Source organism: Necator americanus, chromosome IV (assembly GCF_031761385.1).
Source record: "Necator americanus strain Aroian chromosome IV, whole genome shotgun sequence".
NCBI lineage: Eukaryota > Metazoa > Nematoda > Chromadorea > Rhabditida > Ancylostomatidae > Necator > Necator americanus.
Window position 1 is genome coordinate 31,774,071 of NC_087374.1, and position 23,397 is coordinate 31,797,467.

The following is a 23,397-nucleotide window of genomic DNA, read 5'->3' on the forward strand; positions in this document are numbered from 1 at the left end:
GTTATCTGTTATTTTGTGCTGTTGGTATTGTTTTGCAGACCTACATATGTTGTTAATTGTCCATCTAAATTTATCAGTTGTTGAATTTTTAAATATTGTTATTTCTTCTGTGTTTTTGGGTGTATTTCACTTGAGGATTTGAGCACAGCTGACTACAAATGGTAAAAATAAATCCGTAAGAATATTATGGACTTTGTGAAGCAACTCTTTCGTGAGTCCAGAGATCTAGAGTTAGGGTAATAAAATGTGGGATATTGGGCCCCGCCCATCTCTCCCTGATCGTCGTAAGAAACAGCGTGGAATACGACCTTTGAAAGACGATTTCAGTTGTAAATCGCCACCCTTGTGCACGCGACGCACCCAAGTGCGATCTTTCGAGGATCAACGATGTTTTCTCATCAGCCTATTCAAGTAGCGCCAACAAAGGTTGCTCAGGGGATCGGAACGTGTGCATAAAGGTGCGTTCTAACGTACCTCGTAATAACCAAAATGGTTCTCAGTGGCCGTTTCTTATGTCGATCGGGGAGAGATGAGCGGAACCACCCCTGATCCCGCAATCTATAACCCCGTCTCTAACTTTTCCTGCGGATTCCCTCACCACCTCGGATTTGCCTTTGAATGTGTGAACAAGGGAATGGTTGTATGCGCATGCAAATGTGATGAAACTCATTTTTTAACCTCACCGAAATTATATTGTATAGAAAGTGTGGTTAGCGCACGCGATACCGTTGAAAAAACCTGATAGTCCCAGAAATTGTTCTCGTGGAGCATTCGCAAAGAAAAAAGCAGAGAATTCCAAAGAGCAATGCTTGTTGTTGAAAAGAAAATAAAACAGCAAATAAAATGAATTTTGGTAACAGAGATTCAACACTCGAGAAGGTAGTTTGAAACGAATCTAAAAGAGTCAGCGAAGGTCTAAAAAATTGTATGTGTAAAATTAATTAGTCTTATTAGTAGGAAATGCATTTAACTTTTTTATGAGCGGTACTAAGGAGACCACTATTTTTCTAGCAGACATTAAAGGCATCACCCCACGAATCTGAGACGGTACAGATTTCAGGTAAAGTATTCTTATAAGGGGTAGTAGATTATGGAGAGGAAGGTGATTCCGTCCATTTCTTCCTAATTGCCGTAAAAAACGGCCCGGAAGATACGGCTTCATTCGTTTTGGCGCACCATTTTGTACGAGAGGTTCGATTAGAGCGCGCCAGTCTTGTGCGGCGCCGCATCTTCCGGGCCGTTTTTTACGGCAATTAGCAAGAAATGGACGTAATCACCTCCCTCTCCGTAGTCTCCCATCCCGTATACGAATACTCCACTTGAAATCCGTACCACCTCAGATTCGTGGGGTGATGCCTTTAAGCATCTGTTTTTTTTTTTATTTGGCTGTGGATCTTGGTATAGGCGGGTCAAAACGAAATGAAGGTGCGTAAGCGGCTTTGGTCGAAGCGGTGCAGTGCAGCGTAGCGCTTGTGATTGAAAGAAGACCCTTGCTAGCACTACTCATCGCTGCAGTTCGCGATGGTCCCAACTCGATCCCGACCGCCTTCTCCGCACCAGTTCTAGCGCAGCTGTTTACGCAACTGCACCACAGTTCCAAAGTCATTTTAACCTTTCTGTAATGTCTATGTAGAATTGTATTAAAAGAACCTTCTTTTACTATTTATGTTGCACCTTTGGGAGTTCCTCGTAAAAACCTAACTTCTGAGAAGTGTCGGTGACTCCTACTGTTATTGAAGCGGATTGTTTCACTTAGAATTTGAAAGTCGAGCACTCACCTTTTAGCTACCGAAATGACTCGAATTTTAATTTCTCGCTCCCATAGATGTTATTTTTCCAACTCATGTTCGAGCTTATGAGACGAGATGAGATGTTCTTCTAACTCTCTGCTGAGGAACATTGTTAAGCTTGAAGATGCACAGAGGGATTGTGCAGGTTTGACAAGGAGGATGAGGAAACAAGGACCTTTTGGAGTACCTTGGGAACGTCTGTGGGGGCAAGTCAAAATGACATGAACCTCGGTGCAGTTGCTTAAAGGCATCATCTCACGAATCTGGGGTGGTGCAGATTTCAGGTGGAGTGTTCGTATACGGGATGGGAGACTATGGAGAGGGAGGTGATTCAGTCTATTTCTTCCTAATTGCCGTAAAAAACGGCCCGGAAGATGCGGCGCCGCACAAGGCTGGCGCGCTCCAGTCAAACTCCTTGTAGAAAATAGTACGCCTGAAGCCGTATCTTCCGGGCAGTTTTTTACGGCAATTAGGGAGAAATGGACAGAATCACCCTCCTCTCCATAGTCTCCCATCCCGTATACGAATACTCCACCTGAAATCCGTACCACCTCAGATTCGTGGGGTGATCCCTTTAACCGGGACGGAGGGGATAGCGGATGGAATCGAGTTGGGTCCATCGCGAACTGCAGCGAGGGATGGTGTCGGCAGAGGTTCTTCTAAATTCTGACCGCTTCACTCCACCGTTCCTTTCGAGCGCAGCCGCTTACGCAACCGCAGCGTGCTTCGTTTCATTTCGACCCGACTCTAATACGCTCTGGGTTCATTGTGATTGGATTTCTGAGCAAATGTAAATTTCCGCGACCATATATACATGTAATCCATAAATAGTACACGTATAAAGCGTATAGTAGCAATAATTATTCATATACATAAGCACGGTGTAAAAAAATACAGTATATTGGAATAAAAGAGTCAGGAAATGATGGATTTTAATTAACGACTTATTAAAAACTGAAAATCTCGGAGGAAATTCAGTGATTCTACCAGTACCGCAAAAAAAAATTAATTTGCGGAAAACTTCCACAGTAGGACACTTTCTACGAGGGAGTTAGGATACCCGTACTTAAATGCGTAATACATCCGATGAAATTTTACTGAACAATTTCTTCCGTAGGCGACATGACCATGACGACGTGACTGGCTCCGGTTCCTTGTGATGAAAGCTCGGCATTTTCTGACGTTTTCTTATTGAATTAGTCCTACAGTTAGAACTGTACTTCCTTGAAATGTTTAATCAAAGTCCTCTGAAAAATTGTTTTTGGTCCATACCTGCATCTGTTTATTTTGCGTGGTTGAAACTCGTTACACGGTGGGAAAAGTCGCATTGGTTGAACAAGTGGTCGATTGGGGATCTAAAATAGAAATGAGCAATTCGACCAATCACATCTACAAGAAACAGCCAATAACAGACAGTCATTCGCCCTTTCAAACAGCTAGCCAATTTGTTACCTTTGGTCGAACGTCATCAGGTAATGGCGAGAGATGATCACCGTCAATCTCCTCGTAAAGATGTATAAAAGACAGTGATGGTTCTTTTTTCAGTATCGGTCTGAAAACATCGATAACTTCAGAACTTAGGTGGAGATAGCTAAGCTAGCATGTTGATCTATATATGAGACTATAAATGTTGGCATTTCCACTCAAAGCAATTTACCGTGGTGGTGTGGAATTACAAGTTCTAAACGGAAGAGGTAATCGTTTCTTCGATCGATAATCGAAGTAAATTTTGCTGGAATCGTCAGGTTCCTTGATGACGATCTGTTTCCGTGGCATTGTCGCAATAGCGGCGGAAATGCTGAAATTCTAAGGAACTTTTCACCCTATAAATTGGATTTTTTTTTTTTTGGAAATTCAATCTTCTACCTCTCTTCCGTTGAGATATGATCCTCCTGCAGTTTTATAGCGTTGAAGAGATCATCTATGCTGACATCGTTTTGGTCCTTCATAGAACTACCTTCATCGAAATTCAGAAAATCTTCAGTATTTTGTGGCGCTTCTGAGCGGCTGAGGTCGATTAGGGATGGTCGAGGTTTTCGTGTACGAATGGCTAACGAGGAAAATGCCTTGAAATCACCAAAATAGACTCGGCTATGAAAGAGAACGAATTTAGAGGAACGTACAGTTTTACAGGCGGTAATTTTTAAAGTGGTTGTTGTTTTCAGTGATCTTATCGTTGATACAGATTGAGGTCTTAGAGTACTTTCATCATCTTCTTCAACACAATCCTGAATGGCTAAATTTATCTCTTTTTTTTCGAAGAGAACGTTTGATTCAATTCTTGTAATTCTTAACACAGATTCAGTGCGTTCTTTTTTTCCTAAAATTTTCCATAATGATGCTATTTTTGATTTTTGGAACTACAAAGGAATTGAAATTTTTCACCAACAGTTTGGAAACATCAAGCATGAAGAAATAAGTCTTCATCAAAAATGAAAGATTCAAGTTAGAAATCGTCTGGAGGAAAACGAATGTCCTAAAAAAATTGCGTAAAAATTAATCTAAAATAAAATTAGAGTCTAAAAATTAATTAACGTTTTTGTTCTAGGGTTTCTCCAACCTTCTGTTCCACCTAGACGGTATTACTATATTTGAAATATTGAGAAATAATGAGCGCGAATAATAAACTAAAAAATAATAAATAATAATAACAAACACACTACCCATTGGTAAAAATAAGAGTACATTTTGTTGAAATTTTGTGATCCATTAACTATATGTAGGTGTCCGATCTTGAAATGGGTAAGGCTCTATTTCACGCAGTTAAACTTTGGAGGATGTTCAAATTCATGAGAGGCTGGATTCAAAAGGAATTTCTCGGATGTTCCTTTCTCAAATATTTTGCTGAAATGAAAATACTGGAATGACCAGAATGCAGAAATATATGCACATTTCAAATGACGCGCAATGATTGACAGCTCAAACAAGCACTGAGAGGAAAAAACACTCGAATTTACACCCGTATTAGCTTGGTAAACATTTCAGTGTAGCTCTAGTACTGATGTTTTTATGGCTTTCAGGTATCCTGTTTTCATTATGATTTAATGCGAGGAACACAACATAAAAAGATCCAAGAACAACTTACAACGACATTCTAAAACAATTTCCTTCCAGAATTTCAAAATTGAATTGGTATAGTGTTCTGGAAGGAAATTGTTTTAGAATAATTTTATATGAGTTTCCTCTACGATGATTTTCTTCAAAATATACGAAAAATATCTTTTAGTTGGCATAGAAACATATAAGGAAAAAATCTTTTTACATGTTCCGATGTGGACAACGATGAAGAAGACGGAGAAGCGTAACGACTAGACATCGGATAATGTTCATCTTCCAGCTGAAAAAGAATTTTTTCTATTAATTTTTCTCAGAAATACAGCTAGTTCCATCATTTACCGTATGATAGAAGGATTGTTTTGTATTAAATGTACTTTGTACAGTAGCTGGTCTTAAAATAAACTGTGATCCACTTAATGGACTAGAAACATCGGATGAGGACCAGTAACCGGTGGAATCCGAATCGTAGTTCCTTAATGGTGAAGTGGGATTGGTGGAGTTGAGAGAATCCTAACTAACAAACCTATTTTTCTTCCGAAATACAGATTTCAGCGACATACTGTAGCGTGGAGACGGGCACGCACGAAGCTGAGTAATGGCAGAGAATTCTGAGTAATGATTAATGGGTGGAAATTATTGTATACTCTATTTTTCCTACTTTTTTGATAGAATTTTCAATGAAATTTTGATCACTTAGTATATGGTAATTTGACCTACCAGTAAAACGTGAAGAAGAACCACTACGAATTGTGTTCCGAGCGAATTAACCGATTATTAGAGATTAGAGGGCGACTTAGGGCGGTAAGGTGCAGCGTAGCATGGATATCCGGCAACAAGGCTCGACGATCGGACGGACTGGCGTAGTCCAAACAGTTCTGACAGCTCACTTTCCCGCGCGGAGCCTGTTCTCCTATGATTTTCAGCCAGCATTATGTCGATTTTACAGGGTGTGGAGCATATCGTCGATGACAGAACTGGCCCCGGTGTACTTTTGGAGGAAAAGCAACGAAAATTTAAGAATTCCCACGAGTTTCGTTGGAAAAATAGCGAACACTTCATTGAATAATGGAAAGAAATGAATTATTATTGCTCGAGAATGGAAAAAAATATCTTTGAATACCATTTATCCCAAACAACAGCTGTAATATCTAACTAAAAAAAAGTTATCATCTACATCATTTAGTGGAACACGAAAATATGTTACGAAGCAGATGTTATCATTAGAAAAGGAGATGTCGCCTAAAGCGTTGTTACTTCCCCTGCAATGATCCTGAAATCCTCCCGATCTCATTTCTATGTGCCTAAAAATCTATTTCAATACGACTTTGTTGCTATGAAGCACTGAGCTCACAAGAAGTAACCTTACAGTGGTCAGTCTCCTGCGAGTATCGTTTCCATGTGGAACTCTTAGCTCTTTGAATCTCTCATTTGAATTTTTAACGAGTACCATACTTTTACAGATATATGGATATGTTGTTACGGGACCATTACGGCGTAAATGAAAGAAAGAAGAAATAAAATGGTCAGAAATTGCAGAGGAAAGACTTTTTTGGCTTATACACAGTCAAGTCCAAACGACCTGGAAATTGGTGCAATTGCGTAAACGACTGCGCTCGAAGCGGTGCGGAGGAGCAACGGTTTCAATCGAGTTGGCACCCTCGGTAGCCCCACTTGGTCTGCAGAAATGAGACGCAACTGCACCAAGCTTGAAGGCGGCGTATCACGAAGTTGACGTGCTGTGTAAACCTGATGGAAAACGCAGAGTTCAGAGTGTAGATTACTAATCTGGGCGCGCCCGTCTAATTTCCCCTAGGCGTCCTGAAAAATCCCGCGGGAACCGGCTTTCCTCCCTCGAGGATGCGACGCGTGCGCAAACGTGGTGCATTCCAATGCAACACGTTTGCGCACGCGCCGCATCCTCGAGCGAGCGGTCGAGAGTCTGGGTGAGTGAGGTCTCTTCAGCCTATTTGTGTAGAAACAATGAATGGACTGCTGAGAAAGCCGAAACGTGTAGAAAGATGTTGCGTTCTAACATACCTCGTAGGAATAAACGTCGTCCCCACACCTTTTTATTCCAATTAAGTGAATCAGAGCGGCCATATTCGTAATCTCCAAAAAACCCTAAACTTTATGTTTTCTATCAGGTTTCCTCACTACGTCAACTTCGTGCTACGCTGCCTTTAAATCCTTTTTGACCTGACTATACCTTTTCGCCCAGGTTCTGCGATCTCCGCTCTGCAACCCATTATGATATGTCTGTATTAGCTCGTGAATCCCGCTGTGCAGAGAATGTTCTAGCTCTTCCTCAGCAAAACGCACGATGAAATTTAAAAATAACCTTGTTAGCATCCACGAACAACATGCTATACGAGAAATTACTTCTGACCACTTTTTCTCTCGAAAAAAAAACTGGATACAGTACTCTTTCTCGTCATTTCAGTTCTGAAACTGTTAAAAAGCTGAAATAATTAACCATCCTTTATTTGTTGCTCAATCTGACCCTTACGAAGGTCCCGAACAAATCTGTAGGAGTCCGTGATAAGGGAAGTTCAGCATAATTTATTTAGGAAGTAGGGATAGTGAGCACATTTCCTCCCAGCTCTCCAAACGAAGACTTACCTGCGATACCTTCCCAATGGTTACAATTATGCAATTCCATTTATCTATTTATTTGTTTGTTGAACGATATGTTACAATGTGTCGTTGCACGTTTTTTTCCATCTGCTCACATCAGTAGCAGCGATTCGAATCCATGCTTCTCCAAATCCCGACACAAGCGAGTCTCCCCATCTTGTTTTTGGCTGACCAACTTGTCCCAGATAATCCCATGGTTATCATTCGGTGTTCACATTCGTTCATCGCTTGTCTGTCGCTGCACACACCTTTTTGGGCCAAGGTCCCATCTTCTTCCAATCGCTCCTGCCTTGATGATTGCGTCATTCAGCTACTACTATTAAACACTTCCGAATAAATGTCATCAGAAAATGAAGAAACGCACCCACATTCGTGAAGAATGTTCCGTAAACCTCCGAACTCACGTTGGTGGCAGACGGCCAACATTCGTATTCTACCGTATTTCCCTGAATTTCACGTGATTGCTCCGCCCTTTTCACTCCTTTGAATTTTCGTAAGATTTCCATTTCTGTTGTTGTTTCCTTGCTTTTTCTTCTATCTTCGGTTTTTTGTTTACTATAATTGAGTTCCTAATTAGATGCCTAATAAGAGTAGCACTTCGGATTGAAGTTATGTGATTCTGCTACTTGGATGTGAGTTTGTAGTGCTGACGTCATCATATGATTCCTGGTTTTGGAGCTTTTTGCTGTGTTTTGGAATGTTTTCTCTTGTGAAGTACTGTGCATTTAATGACTAGTTGTTATTTGCTTTATTTTATTACTCAAAACTTTGCATGGTTTTGTGTTTTGACATTATTCTTTGCAATTCTTCACATCTGTTGTTTTGTGGTCAGTCTCAGTGTTCGAGTTCTATCCATCATATTAGCTCAGTTTTTAATATTCGAATGACGAATTTTATTTGATTTCTTTTTAAGCGCTTTCGTTTGGTGTAAAATGCCACGAAAAGACAGCGAGAGCAGCTCGTCGAGTCACGAAGAGTCTCATCGTGAAGACGAGTCACTCTCTAGTGATGTCGTGGTCAACAAGTATCAGATGGCTGCCCAAATGGTCAACGAAATCCTCAAGGTTTCTTTCTTCTTTTACGAATTTTTACCAATAAGTGTACTTTCTAAACAATTTGTTCTTTTTTTTGTACTTCATTTCACTTTGCTAATCTTTATTTCTGTTGCAGAAACTGATCTCAGAGGTAAAGGAAGGGGTAGAAGTTGGCACTCTCTGCACCATGGGCGATAGTCTTATACTCGAGAAGACATCCAAAGTGTTTGTCAAGGAAAAAGATGTTACGAAGGTCAGAATTTTTGTTTAGTTACTTTAATCCTAGAATTTGTAGTTGGACTACGAGCTTTTACGAAATGATCATACTCCAAACGTGGAACGTATTTTATTTGCAGGGTATTGCTATGCCAACGTGCATCTCTGTAGACCATTGTATCTGCCACTATTCACCTCTTCGATCGGATCCACCTGTTGTGTTAAAAAATGGGCAGATGGTGAAGGTGTGTTTATGCGCTACTGTTGTTTTCAATTATATTAGGATTAGAAGTAGACTAACTTATATCCTAATTTAATTTGTTCCTAAATTCTTTGTTCTCTGACAAAATATCACATATTCGATAGAAAATTGCTTGGAACGTAGCGTTTCCTCGGACGTAATCATATTTTAATTAGCTTTTTTTACTTGCATCCACATGCGAGTAGTCCTCCCTTCTCTAATAGGAATTTGAATCAAGGGAATAAGTTTACTATTATTTATGGTTTTCCAACTGCATGTTATCTTCACTCAGTGTGAATCAAATTATAAGGAGCTTTTGTATTTTTTATATGTCGTGTGACCTATGGACTAGAGAAGAGTTGATGCTTTATTTCTGCAGAGAACCATTTAAGTAATTTGGATGAGCAAGAATCTTTTCTGTTCAATCGTTGTTAATTCCAGATGATTTTTAGATAGCTAGTTTTAGTTTCATGTCCATGTTAATTTTCAATCGCTAGAATGTGGAAAAACTTAGGGATGAAATTTGAAAAGTCTTTTTACAGATCGACCTTGGTGTTCATATTGACGGCTACATTGCCACAGCAGCGAACACTGTTGTTGTTGGAGCTAGCCCAGTGAGTTAAGCTAATTGTTCAGCTTTGTTTCCTGTGTTCTTCTTATGCATTGTTCGTGTGTATGTTGAACTCATCATTCAGACGAATAAAGTCACGGGTAAGCATGCTGCTCTACTGAAGGCCACGTATGAAGCAATGGAAGTTGCGATTCGTATGCTTCAACCTGGTAACAAAAATATGGACATTACTGCTGCTATCGACAAGGTAGGTACAAATTCATTCCCTTCTTTCATATATGCCTCTGTTTGATGTAGGATTTGATTCTTTGTTTATGTCGTGCACAGCGTAGAGGTGGTAGTTAATCGATCGTCGTTTATAGCGACTGAGATTGTGTTCGGCTGCGAAAGACATGTTTTAGCATGCTGTAACAATATCGTGATAGACATTGCCTTGAAAAAAGTTCTCTACGTGAGATCTTAGATTATCACTTTCAGCAACTATTCTATTTCGCACTATTCACAATTTTTGGCGTTCGAAGAAATACTCTTTTGCAAGAGAAAAAAACGCCTCTTCCAGCATTTTTCGTGAAAAAATAGTGTAAATTAATTATAGTAGTATAGGTGCATGCCAGCGAAATACTATTTTTCATGCACTTGCACTCCGTTTCTGTTGAGTGATGTTTCTATTCGTGCAGCACTTTTTTTTCTGACAAAACACTGCGTACTTTGCACGCAAATTACTTCATAATAGTAATGTTGTCGTGCTCTGCCGCTATTACTGAAACGTAAGATGGTGAACTGCATGCGCTCAGCTCATTTGACAACATAACATGACAAATAGCCCAAAACTTTCAGCTTTTTAAGAGATTAACTGGATTCCTTCAGTACATAGTTCCTGCGCTATGTACTGAGATGATATTCCATTTTTAGATCTATGTCTTCTACCGATCTTTACTTGAGTATTTTTTCGTGATAGTACATTTCTTTGAAAGACCGTTGTTGATGTTATATGTAGTTACTTGGAAACATGCCAATTTCGCGCCGCTACCCTGTAAGCGGGTTCAACAATCTCAGTCTCAGATCTTATGGTTGCAGGTCGCTGCCGAATATGGTATGACTCCAATCGAAAATATGGTTTCACACCAACTGCAGAGAGATCAAATAGATGGAGAGAAGCAGATAATCCAAAATCCTGGAGAAAAACAGCGAAGCGAAATGGAAAAGTGCACCATAGACAAACATGAAGCCTACGCCATCGATGTTTTGTTTTCTACTGGCAAAGGTGAGAATTTCTTGTGTAGTTGTTTAATCGCTCAACATTTTTCTAAAATATTTCTAACCGTATTTGCTTTGTCCCGTTTATTTGACCTTTTTGTACTTTATCTTAGGAAAATCCAAGGATATGGACACTCGTACAACAGTTTACAAAAGGAATGAGGATATCCAGTATTCATTGAGATTGAAAGCTGCCAGGGCACTAATGAAAGATGTCAAAGATAAGGTAGTTACCCAGCATTATTTCTAGTTTCATGCAAATATAATTGATTTATTAGAGTAGTTTTTTTTCTTTTTTTTAATATTTTGTGACGCGGGAGTAACTCTTCTCGCTAAATCCTTTTGTTTGAACTTACTTCTCTGCGACTCAGCGTTTGATTTTTTTTCAATGTTAATTTTTGTTTTTGTTCACTTGAACCGCTACAAGGAACTTTCTTATCTGTCTTTGGTGTTGCAGTCACCTACTATAATTTCTCTTCATGTCAGAATGGTTTAGTGTTAATATACATCTATTATTAGGAGTTAACATTTAAACATTTGTACGGTATCATTCCAATCTCTTGTCTTTCTACCTCCATTCACATATTTTTCTGCTGCGCGTGTACGGTATGGATTACCTCTAAAGACTACACGTACCTCCACTACGCATGTAATAATTTTTGACCAAAAACGGTGATAGTTAGACGTAATATAGAAGCAAAAAGTGTACGTCTTATTTGTGGAGATTTAATAGCGAGTTCTTAGACTTTGTTGAAATGAAGACTTTGTTGCTGTTAAATAAGTTTTCAGAAGAAAAGGTTAGCACGTTCGTCATTTTTCTATCATCTTGTGAATTGGCTCTACTTTACAGTGAACATGTGTTTTTTTTCAGTTTGGAGTTATGCCATTCACACTACGAGCTTTGGAAGATGAGGTGAAGGCAAAGATGGGTGTTGTAGAGCCTGAGAAACATGGACTTCTCCGGCCGTACCAGGTTTGTATCTTATGCCCTCTAGCAGATTATAAATTATCACGTTATACGATGCATTTTTATAGGTGCTGTACGAAAGTGCCGGCGAAGTTGTCGCTCAGTTTAAAACTACAGTACTGGTAATGCCAAACGGACTGCTTAAAATAGCAGGCCTTCCTCTAGACATGAACCTCATTGATACTGACGCAAAAATGCAGGTAAGATCCCCTCGAGGGACTTTTTTTTTACCTGTTTTCATTTTTATGCAGCCTTAAGTACGGTAGGAGAGCTTGGTTTACATTTGTCTCCTTGTGAAATTTTTTGAAATATCTACTCAAATTTATTCATTGCTCTTATCGAATTATTGGTTAAATATTATCCACGAATCAGGATTCCGAATTAATTGCCACATTGAACTCGCAACTAAAGAAGAAAAAGAAGAAGCCGGCTAAGAAGGACATCCCTGCAGCTGCAACGAACAATACAGCACCTCCCGTAGCTGAGCCAGTTGCTGCAAAGTAGGGTCCGATTTCTCAGTCAAGATTATTGCATTATTTTGTGGTTTCTTGAGAGTTGTATGTTTCTATTGGCGGTGTATTAAACGGAGATGTTTCTTATTTTACGAAAATTTTTGGTCCTCAATTTGCTATCTCCTGTTGTTTCCTGTTCACTGAGCCACTGTGGTCCTAGTTTTGATTTATATACTTGATTTTGGACTCACTGTTACTGTTAGTGCCCTATACAAAGTCATATTCACATATATGGGCGCGTGCGAGTCACTGATACATATGACCCGGGTGAGCGCCTAAACGCAGTGTGTCGCAACTGATGAATTGTTTATGGCAACGATTTGAAAAGTACCAAACCTTGGCTCATGTTTTGTCATAAACATGTCATAAACACACACACTTATCGAATTCATCTCAAAATTGTAAAATCAGATGAGTCCTTTTTTTGTTGTAACTGCGTTGCGATGTGAGATTAAACACGTAGTTTGAAGGATTGAGGAGATCAAATCGCACTGTTGTCACGATGACTGTTTGGTGTGCGGAATGAGTATGTCTTCCTAATATTGTTACTCTATATCCGGTCGGACGTCTTTTGACGATGTCCGTCAACTGTCCGTTTGCCATAGAACGTTGCATGGCCTGAATTTGCCAATGAGCCATTCGGTATGCGTTTTGGTGAAGCTCGTCAACTGTCCATCTTGGTGTGTTTTCATTTTTGGCTCCGGTCGTTGTTGTTCTATTCTCGTTTCCAGTCGTTTTGTTTCGTTGAATGAATTTTTCCTTTCATCTTTGTTGAGTCGTTACAGTTCGAGATTATTTTTCAGCTGTGCGAAGTCGCCAAGTTTTCAGTTCGTCCAAAAATTTGCATAAAAAAGCAGAAGATAAGAGTGGTCGAAACTAAGGAACAAGAAAGATTTTAACATACATGAAAGTTACTGATCAAAACGAATGGGTGAAATTGGTAGTGGTGTTATGTACATTAACACTGTTGGATTCCAATGCACATATCGATTGAGTGTTGCAAAATTTTCAGGTATTTTAGGATTGTTACAAAAGTGAGTTCTTTGAAATTCTGGGTCTACTATGAGGTGATGTGCATCAGATGTTGGTGATTACTGGTAATGTTATGTGAATCGTGACAATCTAAGCGTAACATAATCTGTAATGATGGGAATGTGCTGTGGAATTGGAACTCAATTCTGTGGTTTTATAGTAGATTTTTACTGATGATTTTGGTGAGTGTGTAAAAAGCTCTAATATGGATGGCAAACCACAGCCGCCATAGCTCAGTCGGTTAGAGCGTGGGTCTAATAAGCCCAAGGTCGCAGGTTCGACCCCTGCTGGCGGCAAACGTTTTGCAATTCTAGTGGAAGCATGTGGGGTTCTTTTCAAATTTTTGCGGCTACACAGTGAAAGACAGAAGAAAAGAATACAACTAGCATCAGTCAGTTCCGTGTATGATCCCGAACTAGGTAATTCAGTACTCAAAGCCACTCAGACTTGGGAAGGAAAGTTAGGGATCTGGGACTTGTACAGTTATCAGACTATACGCAGACTTTAGATATAAATGGCATCCATTCACATCAGCTAGCAAGACGCTTTCTTTCATGTTTTTTCACAACCTCACGTGCTTTCCATTTTTTGGATCGGACACACATATCTGATGACTCCTTAGCGGAAAGCAACTTTGGTGAATTTACCATATCCACAATTTTTATGGGAGCATGTAATCGTAGTAGTGAGATGCTCAAGCTGGGATCATTCCTACACTTTATAAGAGACCGAGCCTCTATCCAATAAAGTTCTCCTAGTTGGATAAAAACGCTCCAGCGGAGAAATATCTCTTAGTTGGATACATTGCTGTTCAATAAAAATTTTTCTGCGAACAAACACATCACGGAGCGGAAATATAAGGTTGTCAAGATATAAATGAGACATTCGTAGCAGGCCTATTTTCGAAAGTATTATGAAATATAAGACCGCGATTTTTTCCCGTTTGTTCACTTATTTTGTTCTTATTTATTTTATTTTATTCACTTTCAGTTTGTTATTTGCAAATTTCGATTGCTTGCATTTAAAATTTTCTGTTCTAGAGAATGTAGAACCATGTTGAAATCTATCGTTCGTGTGAGCATGCTCTGCGATTTCAATCAAGGCAGGAGTGCGGCCGAATCTCTTGAAACCCTGCACTCGAGCATTGGAGAGGACTGTATTTCGAGTTTCAAGCGGTTCAAGCGCTTCCACGACGTGGACGAAAGTCTTGAAGACCTTGACCACAAGGTAGAAACAGTCCAGCAGAAACTCGCGAAGCTCAACTGGAGCGTCCTGCCACATCCGCCTTACTACCCAGCCATCGCACCTTCGCACTACTACCTTTTCCGCTCGACGCAGCACGAGTTGGCTGAGAAGAGGTTTGAAAACGTCGAAGAGGTTCGAATTTGCCTGTCCGATTTCTTCAACTCCAAACCATCCTATTTCAACTATGTGGGTACTCATTCCTTGCGCGCTCAATGGAGAATGGTCATTGATAATTGTGGAGAACATATCATGGAATAAAGTTGTTTCTTTCTTGAACTGTGATTTGCATAAAAATAGGCCAAAAGTCTCATTTATATCTTGATATCCTAATACGTTTTCGCAAACTCGGTGCAACGATGGTTCGCTGCGGGACCTAGGCGTTTGTCAGATAAATATTTCCAATGCTAGAAAAGTTGGTATGTACTTCCATTGCATGTCTGTCTGTTCTTTATTTGTCCATGTTTTGTCCCTGGATAGCCATCAGCATCTGGGCCCATTTGAGAACGTGCTTATCCAGTTGAGTAGATAGTATTGGATACGAGCCCAGAACTCAGCATAGAAATAAAAGTAAATGAACAAACAAATAAATAAAAAATTGAAATAAATAACAACCATCTAGTTCTCCCACCTCTTTCAATCATTCAAACTTCCAGACTGTCGAACCTCTTTCAAACTGTTTCTACTTGAACGAATAATTACGGGATTTTCTCGTTTTTATTAAGTTTAAATTCTAACATGAAGACCAGAGAACATTCAAAACGATGCACTCAAAGCCAAATAATTAGGAGCATGGTGTCATATTTGTACGTGACTCCTCCGTCCACCAACTTATCCAGGACAGGATCAGCTCAGACCTTGACAACGCCGCCAAGAATGGCCAGCATTATAATCGTACGTCGGCGTGGCCCGGGTGCAATTGCACTCAAGTTGACCGACTGGCCACCTTAACGCTGCTGTCGTCAGGATATGTTTGGGTACATTGTGACCCTACAGACAGAATGACACTAAAGAGAAACGAAAACAAGCGGCTCAAAGGTTTTGTGCATTCTCTGTGATTTTTTGAGACATTGAAATCTCCTAGAAAACTTCCGGACATGATCCATGGATGTTGTCTTCATGATGAGCATTTAAGAAGGGTTTTTTGAGATGATTCTCAGCCAATGAGAGTGTGTAGTGTTAACACTGTGTTTCTTTTTGGATTTAATTCCGTGAAAAATTCTAGAATGATTTTTCCAGCAAAAAAAAACAGCGAGATGGAAAAGCATCGAAGAAGATGCTTTTAACAGATGAGGCGTTCTCCCTCTTCACAGAAACTCTAATTTTCCTTTTTTTTCTACTAAAAATGCTCCTTTTCTTCTAACATTCTCGACGAGTCACAATTTTCTCACGCACCGAAATATTCCATTCGATAACATCTGCTCAGTAATTATCGTCTATTCACGGATGCAACACATCTAACCGAGAGACACAGAACGTCGCTGACCGATGGTTCACTGTAGCGGTCACTCGAATAACAAGCACCCCACTGAGTTGGGGTACATCCCGAGGCCACGCCCACCTCGACAAGAGACCATCGCGCACATCGTGGACACTATCAAACGCTTCGGATATTACGGTAGAGCGGTCACCTTCTTGCTTCACAACTCCGTCAGGTAAGTATTTTTAGACTTGTTCACATATAAGGATGTGCTATATGTAAAAGAACTAGGTGACCACAGGGGAATTCAAAACTATAAATTCTGCAGTGTCGTAGAAATCATTCACCTTTGTGAAAACGAAAGAAAGAATAAAGAAAATAAAAACCGGTGGATTACAAGAATTAAGAACTTGTGTGAAATTGTGTGAAAACTGTGTGAAGTTCCCCGTAAGACCATACAGTTTCAAATCGTAGTTTTTTTTTTCCTTCCTTGTAAGTCTTCAGTACTCGAATATGATAGGAAAACTTTTAAAAAATACGAAAAGCACCAATTGATCATTCACCAACAAGTTTTCTTGCCTCTTTGGGACATTATCGATTGAAAAAAAAAAACAAGAAACCTGTTCATATAAGAAAATACAAGCGATACATCGCTGATATAGGAGGATATTGAGACATTTTTTCAAATTCCTTTCAGCATTTCCGTATACGTATACAAGAAATAAAGAGAACTCCGTTCCCAATATAAATGATTTTTTTAAACAAATGTATATTTACTTGTGAAATTGTAGAAGTAATGGACTAATTTCCTGTATTATATAAGTGAAAACAAATAAAGAAATAAACATATTTGGCTGTAACGGCACATAATTTAAAGGACTGTAGCGGTGATAAATTCGAAATGATTAAATGAACTAATTAAAAATAAACAAATTATAAATAAAAATCAAATAAATAATTAATCCAGTAATTTCTGATGTTTGGATGAACCTCGCTGCTGTTTAAGAGATCTTCCTTCGATTTACGCTGCGGTGTTTCGTGAACTCCATCCGAGTTGCGCATTACCATTGTAATAGAGCAGCTCGTACACATCCGGCACCTATCATTCAAATTCACTCTCGGATTTCTATGCGATTCCATATCTTCTACCTGACTACGTTCATTCCATTAGTTTAAATAAAGAGAATTTTTGGAAATGTTCTAAAAAAATGGATAATGGATCGTATTGCAAAAGCAACGCACAATGTCTGACTACTGTTATGGATATATATTTGAACTTTATTCTGATTAAATTAAATTAATTTTAAAAAATAAAAGATTGTGTTGCGGGAGTGGAAACGTGCAAAGAAGGTTAGATTAGATTTGTGAGATGTTTTTTTTTGGAGATGTCAGTGTCCAATTCTACCATTTCAACTTTTTCATCGTCTGTTTTTCGCCTTGTATGTGACAGTTGTAAGATTTTTTTTTTACTAAAGAAAATTTCCTAGTCTCGTTAGAGTTATAAAAAGTCCTATTTTACATCTTGTAGGGGTCTCAGCAAGAACCATGCAGAACCAGTATAGAAATCAGCCAAACAGCTCCAGCTCAGATCACTAAGAACTCTCACCGCACACGAATTTCACGACACCTGTGTTTATCCGAAAGAATGCGAGGCGCTTTTCACTCGCAAGGCGAAGAAAGTAAAGCCCGTGTACCACCTCGAAGTCACTTCAAATTGGTACGTCTAGTACAAAAAAAAAACTCCAGGAAACGAAGAAAAAGAAAACACCCATTCGTCTTTTTTCGTTTTCTGGCGTAGAATTACTGTGGCTACTGTATACGCGTCCTCTTCTCAAATTCATGAGCAGCAATGATGGTGTGGTAGCACCCGGGAGGGTTCGTGGGCATGGATCGTTCAGGAGACGTTGTCCTTGCTCCAATCTTTTTTTTTTTGTTGTGTTTTGGTACAAATTCCAATCAATGAAATTCACTGTTCCCTCCTCCTGAAACCGAGAAACTTTTAGTCTCTGATTTAAAAGTTTCCACGACAGTTGACACACGTTTTCTTCATCGTATTTCATCTCAAATATGTCATAGACTATTAATTTTGACCTTTTCTGCTTCGTGGCATTAAACTACCGTTTCCTTTCACTCATAAAATATCCCCTAGACTACATATCCCGTTTGGTGAGTGAGTTCCCGAACGTTCTGGCTAAGAAATCGTCACTTTAGTATTTCAGAAGTCTCAAACATCGTTACCAATTAAATAATAGTTTCAATGAAAGGCAACAATCTATTCAAGCTGATTTTATCTTATCTATTTTATATTTTCTCTTATTCTTACGGATTTGTACACAAATTTTGAGGGATTTCTCTGCAGATTTCAGCAGGAAGAATTGGTCCAAGATTTTCGGTCAACTAACATATTTTAAGTCCAGCCCTTGTTTGTTTGAATATACATCAGGTTTTTTCTCACAGCTAGCGTGTATCATATTTCAAAATTAGCTTTTCCTCCAATAAAATACCAATCAGACTGTATCTTGTAGAATTTCCGAACAGAAATCCTTCTTTTCTCCTTTTCTCAATACATCTCTTTTTCTGCATTCGTTTTCTTCCAATTTGCATTACTTTAAGCTATCATCCGTTTCCTTTCCTTTCTTTTTTTAGCCCTGCTTGGATCTACGGCAATTTTAAACCGAAGAACTTGTTTGCATTCCTGTTACTTTTTTTAAAACTTTTTTTTTCGAAACAGATATTCTTTCGTCGGTAAACGATCAGTCACTGGAAATAATTCTTCCACTCGTAAAGTACGAGCAAAATTCAAGACTTCAACAGAAACCCGTGTTGCACTTCAGCGAATTTCTTCCGACATTTGCCGATAGGTGTTGATAAAAAGCGCATAAAAACGATGATATATGAGGTTGAAGAAGGCGTTGTTTAACGAAAACGGTGAAAAGAAAAGAAAGTATTGAACCACAAATTAATCAGTTATTATTCTGCCGTGCAAAATCGGATCGGTGATATGTTGCGCACTTGTGCCGGATGTTTTGCACTTTGCCGCCATCGCTCGCCGAATCCAAAGGAAATGACCCGAAACACAGAAGAAATGCGCAGGGAATCTCAACATAACAACATGCCGTTCACGTTTCATACGTAATGAAGTTACGATCACCGGTGGTCTCAATTTCGCGAATAAAAGGCACCACATAGGATTCTACTCCTTACTATACTTCATTTAGAGTTCTTCCGGACATATTCGAAGCCCAAGTTTGCCTTCCAGACTACGATACTTCAATTATTTTAATCTTAGATGGTATGGTACGAACTACTGATCTTCGTTTCATTTAATCTCATGATCCTTTGAACACCTTGGCACCATCCAAGAACTATATACATCCAGAAAACTGCCTAACCATCTAGGCGGTGATTTTTATTGCCAAGCGCCTACATAGGTTCGCATTGTTTCTGTCCAGTTTTATTTAGAGTTCGGTGAAAGCCACATGAACTCGGATGAAACAGATTGAAATTTTTGAGCCTGAGCTTCCTACAATTTTTCACTCCACTCATTTTTTGGAACGGGTTTTCGTCACTCATCACGCTTGTCATATTGGTCTTCTTACTTAACATTCTTCTCTTCCTTTTTTATTCTCTACTTCTCTATTTTTCTGATACCTTAGCTGAGTGATAACTGTGAAAAGTATATCCTGTAAAGAACGGGAAGGTCCCATGGAATTCTTATCCTTTGATACAGTATGAAATTGAATTTTCTTACGAAGAAATCTTTCGGACGAGTTACACGTTTTTATTTAATATGGTCTAGAGACGTCGAAAGACTCTTACAGTGTTATTTACAGCGAGACCTAATCCTAACTTTACGTCTTACTTCAGAAAGATCCCAGAGCTATATGATTCCCTAACTTTTTCCTTTTCCTAACACAATGAAATTTATGTGATCATAGGAAATTTCGTCTGCCCCCAATATCACCTTTTTTCAGATGCAACTAAGCCCGCGACGTCATGAGCTCTTGTCAGTTTATCTGCTCGGGCTCGGCACACTTTTCATGTACCTCGGCTACCATACTCAATCGTTCATTTGCGAATCGATAATACATTCTGTACATTTGAAAGAACCGAATCGAATCTCTGGATATGCTGGATATTATGGGTTTGTTGCATTATTGATTTATTGAATTTTCAACTGTTGCTTCTCCTCTAATAGGCACAGAAATGTGGGCGTGGGAGGAGTTTAGCCATAGCGCTACTGGTCAATTACTTAATGCTGCTAAAACGCTTACATAAGTTTTTAGCGACCGTTTGGATTGGAGGATAATAACATAAGGATAATAACCACTAACTATCGCTATATTACAACAAGTAGTGACCGTAATCTCTCAATGCGCTTCGATGTTTTTTGTTTCACATTAGTGTACAGTTCATTAGTGGATTAATATTGGTTATTTCGTAGTGAGGAGTTTTTAGCATTACTCCTCACTACGAAATAATGAGGAAAGTTCAGAAAGCAACAACGAATTCTGAAAGGGGCGGGACATACTGCCACCTTATTGGTCAGTGAAATTAGACCTAGTCTAGCGTTTTACATGTTAGCGTACTGCAAAATTCTGTAGTAAATTATGAATAATGAATATAATACGGGAAAAAAATATAGAATGTTATAAAGTAAGCAATAAATGGAGTTAATTTAAGGCAAGCGATTCACTACACAGCTTTTGCAATCTCATCGCTGTTCACTGCATCACTTCAACACTATCTGGCCTCGAAGTGGATTTTGGTGTTGGCAACGATTTTCTTTGCCGTATATCATCTTGGTTTTTTCTACATCAATTCTTACTACTTCTATGGATCACAAATTATGATGGGTATAGCCTATTCGTGTGAGTAGATTTTTCACTTCTTTGTTGTTTTTTTTGCAATTAGCGTAAACAAATCTGAAAATGTCCCTTGAATCTCGTTGACGAAGTATTTTAGTATATAATAATGGCGAAGGAGCTTATCTAGCAGAACATTCCTCGAGACGTACAGTCGAGTCGAATACTGGCATCGAAACTGCCGTTGGGCATACTAGGTAATCAATAAAACTGATTAATTAATTAATTAATGCCGATTTTTATCCTTTCGGAAAAAATTCAAAGATTTTCAAGAAGAGTTTGCACAGCTTCAATGTTTTTCAGCATGTTAGTAGGAGGAATCGCTTTGTTGCTTGTTTTCAATGTCCTACCAGCTGATCCTTCGGAAAAGTTCTCACATTTTCGAACATTTTCTGAGCATCATATTCAGGTACGATTATGTTTTTTTCTCGAAAAGGGTTCCCCAAGAAATATTGATTAATCGCGGATGGAATGGCTGGGTGAAAATAAGGTGCATGTTCGTTTTTGGTGATTTTTGGCGAATAACAGGACTAATCCCCATTAAAATCCCTGATTTTTTTATCTTCGAGGAAATAGAGGGGTTCCTTTCATTTTTTTTTTGTGGAAGCCTATCCAGACATTTAATAAAGTACGAAAAAAATACGTACGGTTTCTTGGAAAACTCTTTTTCAGGCTATCTATGGTACTTTCTTCGGTTTGTCGCTTATTTCTATTTTGATATTCGCCCTGTTACCTACAAAACAATACGATAGTATCGCTAGTAACTCACCTCGAATCATTCCGAACTTCAGAAAACATTTTGGTGCGTTTATATTTCCCGCCAATTATCGGTCAACTTTTGATGAATTTCCTTCAACAAGAAATATTCAGAGAATCTCGCAAAGACGTCGATTCATCCGAATATGATCCTGCTCACTTTCACATTTCTCTATATGGGTTTTCTTGTCTCCTTCTTTCTTGGAATCTATCCAACAACTCTGTCGTTCACCTCGTCTCTAGCTCAAGATGTCTATATCGTCGCTCTTTACAGTGTTTTTGCTGGTTTAGCGGAATTTTCTGGTATGTTCTACGGTATATGCATTCGAAAATATTTCTACTTTAACCGTTAGCGTTTAAGGTGGAGTTTTCGTTCGTCCACTCATCAAACGCTGTCATTCCTATAAGCTTATCGTCACCATTGTCCTGCATTTCGTTACCGTAGTCGCAGCATTGGTTCTGTTCCAATTGTCTGTACCAGAGCGAGCAACAATGGAGCCTACGGGTGAAGATGCGTTATGGTTTACGCCGAGGTATGAACGCTTCAACAACTTTTTTCTCAATTTCTTGACGGTGAATTTTTAAATTGGCCACATGCCAATATATATATATTTATTTATTTATTTATTTGAAATATATATATTATAATACTATATATTATTATATATTAGATATTATATTCGTTCGTTATGCTACACTATTATACTATTATCTATTTATTTTATTTATTTATGTATTTTATTTGTTTTATATCCTTATTTACTTACTATTGTTATATTATGTAAAATTGCAGCCGATCCTTGGCTTGTGCATTTGGCTACCTCATGGGCCTTGCCGACTTCACGCTAACCATGGCACGGGCGGTGATCTGCCAGAAAGCGGTTCCTCAACATCGAATGGAGGTATTCTCACTCACTAGAATCCATCAGGTTAGCCTCAAACATTTATCTCCTCACACCCATCCATGAATACAGTGGATTTCAGTGCATCTCATCCTGCATCGTACTATTCCTCTCCCCGTACATGTCAGTAACCACGTGGACTATTGTATTGTCGATTAGTCTTCTCGTCGGTACAACCACTTTTGTGATAGTTGTCCGAAGAACGAACACATCTGATGACGTCGTTTCGCCGGTGGAACAACTGGATCCAAAGGACAAAATCAGTGAAACGAACAGCGTCTAAAAAAGGGTACCATTTCGTTCTCCACTCACGCTCAGAAGGATGGAATCTTGCCTTTTTTTACTTCTGCACTAGACTCTAACAGTGCTCTTCCAGTCAGGCGCGAGAAGTGATCCCCAAGGCCATATTTTTCGCATTTGCATCATTCCTTTGACAAATTCATACTTAACTAATTCATTAGGCGAAGCAAAGCAAAAGTGATCAATCGCACCTTCTACAGATTACTGTAGCCACTAGAAAAAAAAATGCGAAGAATTTGTTCAAAGTAAACAAACTAGCCTTGCTGTCCAGATTTTTTTGATGAGAGTGGGATCAGTTCTCACAGAAAGAAAACCGATTCTCATAAAGTTGAAAGCAAAAACACCGAAGTCTATTCATAGGAAAATCGTTTGCATACTAATGTATAGCTGAATGTATAAAATATATTATGCAACACATTTTCTTTGATCAACAACTGTACTTTTTAACTAGAGTATTTTTTTGTTTTTTTTTCACTTTTTTTCAGAATTGTGCGGCACTGTAGAAGATGATTATTGCTGAAATTTAAAACGAGATACCTTTGTTTCTAGTATTTTCTTGTTTTTATTAAAGTCACTTTATTATGTGGCATTTTTTTCTTAT

General features: G+C 38.8%; 5 protein-coding genes across 6 annotated transcripts; 3 read left to right on the forward strand and 2 right to left on the reverse strand.

Annotated features, from left to right (window-relative positions):
- Positions 1–2,856: 2,856 nt before the first annotated feature.
- Positions 2,857–5,405, reverse strand: RB195_003388 (uncharacterized protein; the record flags this gene model as incomplete). The annotated part of the gene is made up of 9 exons (XM_064201026.1): positions 2,857–2,992; positions 3,063–3,145; positions 3,243–3,342; positions 3,448–3,588; positions 3,657–3,856; positions 3,914–4,018; positions 5,053–5,127; positions 5,187–5,319; positions 5,371–5,405. 9 exons carry the CDS (start codon positions 5,403–5,405, stop codon positions 2,857–2,859), a joined length of 1,008 nt encoding a protein of 335 aa, XP_064056907.1.
- Positions 5,406–7,577: 2,172 nt separating this feature from the next.
- RB195_003389 (uncharacterized protein) lies at positions 7,578–7,787 on the reverse strand (the record flags this gene model as incomplete). The annotated part of the gene is made up of 1 exon (XM_064201027.1): positions 7,578–7,787. The coding sequence occupies one exon, from the start codon at positions 7,785–7,787 to the stop codon at positions 7,578–7,580; it is 210 nt and encodes a 69-aa protein (XP_064056908.1).
- Positions 7,788–8,413: 626 nt separating this feature from the next.
- Positions 8,414–12,271, forward strand: RB195_003390 (uncharacterized protein; the record flags this gene model as incomplete). Its single annotated transcript, XM_064201028.1, has 10 exons — positions 8,414–8,545; positions 8,652–8,768; positions 8,872–8,976; positions 9,515–9,586; positions 9,668–9,790; positions 10,621–10,807; positions 10,914–11,026; positions 11,672–11,773; positions 11,836–11,967; positions 12,140–12,271. The coding sequence occupies 10 exons, from the start codon at positions 8,414–8,416 to the stop codon at positions 12,269–12,271; spliced, it is 1,215 nt and encodes a 404-aa protein (XP_064056909.1).
- Positions 12,272–14,364: 2,093 nt separating this feature from the next.
- RB195_003391 (uncharacterized protein) lies at positions 14,365–14,814 on the forward strand (the record flags this gene model as incomplete). The annotated part of the gene is made up of 1 exon (XM_064201029.1): positions 14,365–14,814. One exon carries the CDS (start codon positions 14,365–14,367, stop codon positions 14,812–14,814), a length of 450 nt encoding a protein of 149 aa, XP_064056910.1.
- Positions 14,815–19,262: 4,448 nt separating this feature from the next.
- Positions 19,263–22,779, forward strand: RB195_003392 (uncharacterized protein; the record flags this gene model as incomplete). Of its 2 annotated transcripts, XM_064201031.1 has the most annotated exons (10): positions 19,263–19,265; positions 19,948–20,117; positions 20,657–20,844; positions 20,939–21,035; positions 21,142–21,247; positions 21,511–21,640; positions 21,709–21,897; positions 21,956–22,127; positions 22,388–22,523; positions 22,579–22,779. In XM_064201031.1, the coding sequence occupies 10 exons, from the start codon at positions 19,263–19,265 to the stop codon at positions 22,777–22,779; spliced, it is 1,392 nt and encodes a 463-aa protein (XP_064056911.1). The 2 variants fall into 2 exon arrangements, with proteins under 2 accessions (XP_064056911.1, XP_064056912.1); XM_064201030.1 differs by lacking the exon at positions 19,263–19,265.
- Positions 22,780–23,397: the final 618 nt, after the last annotated feature.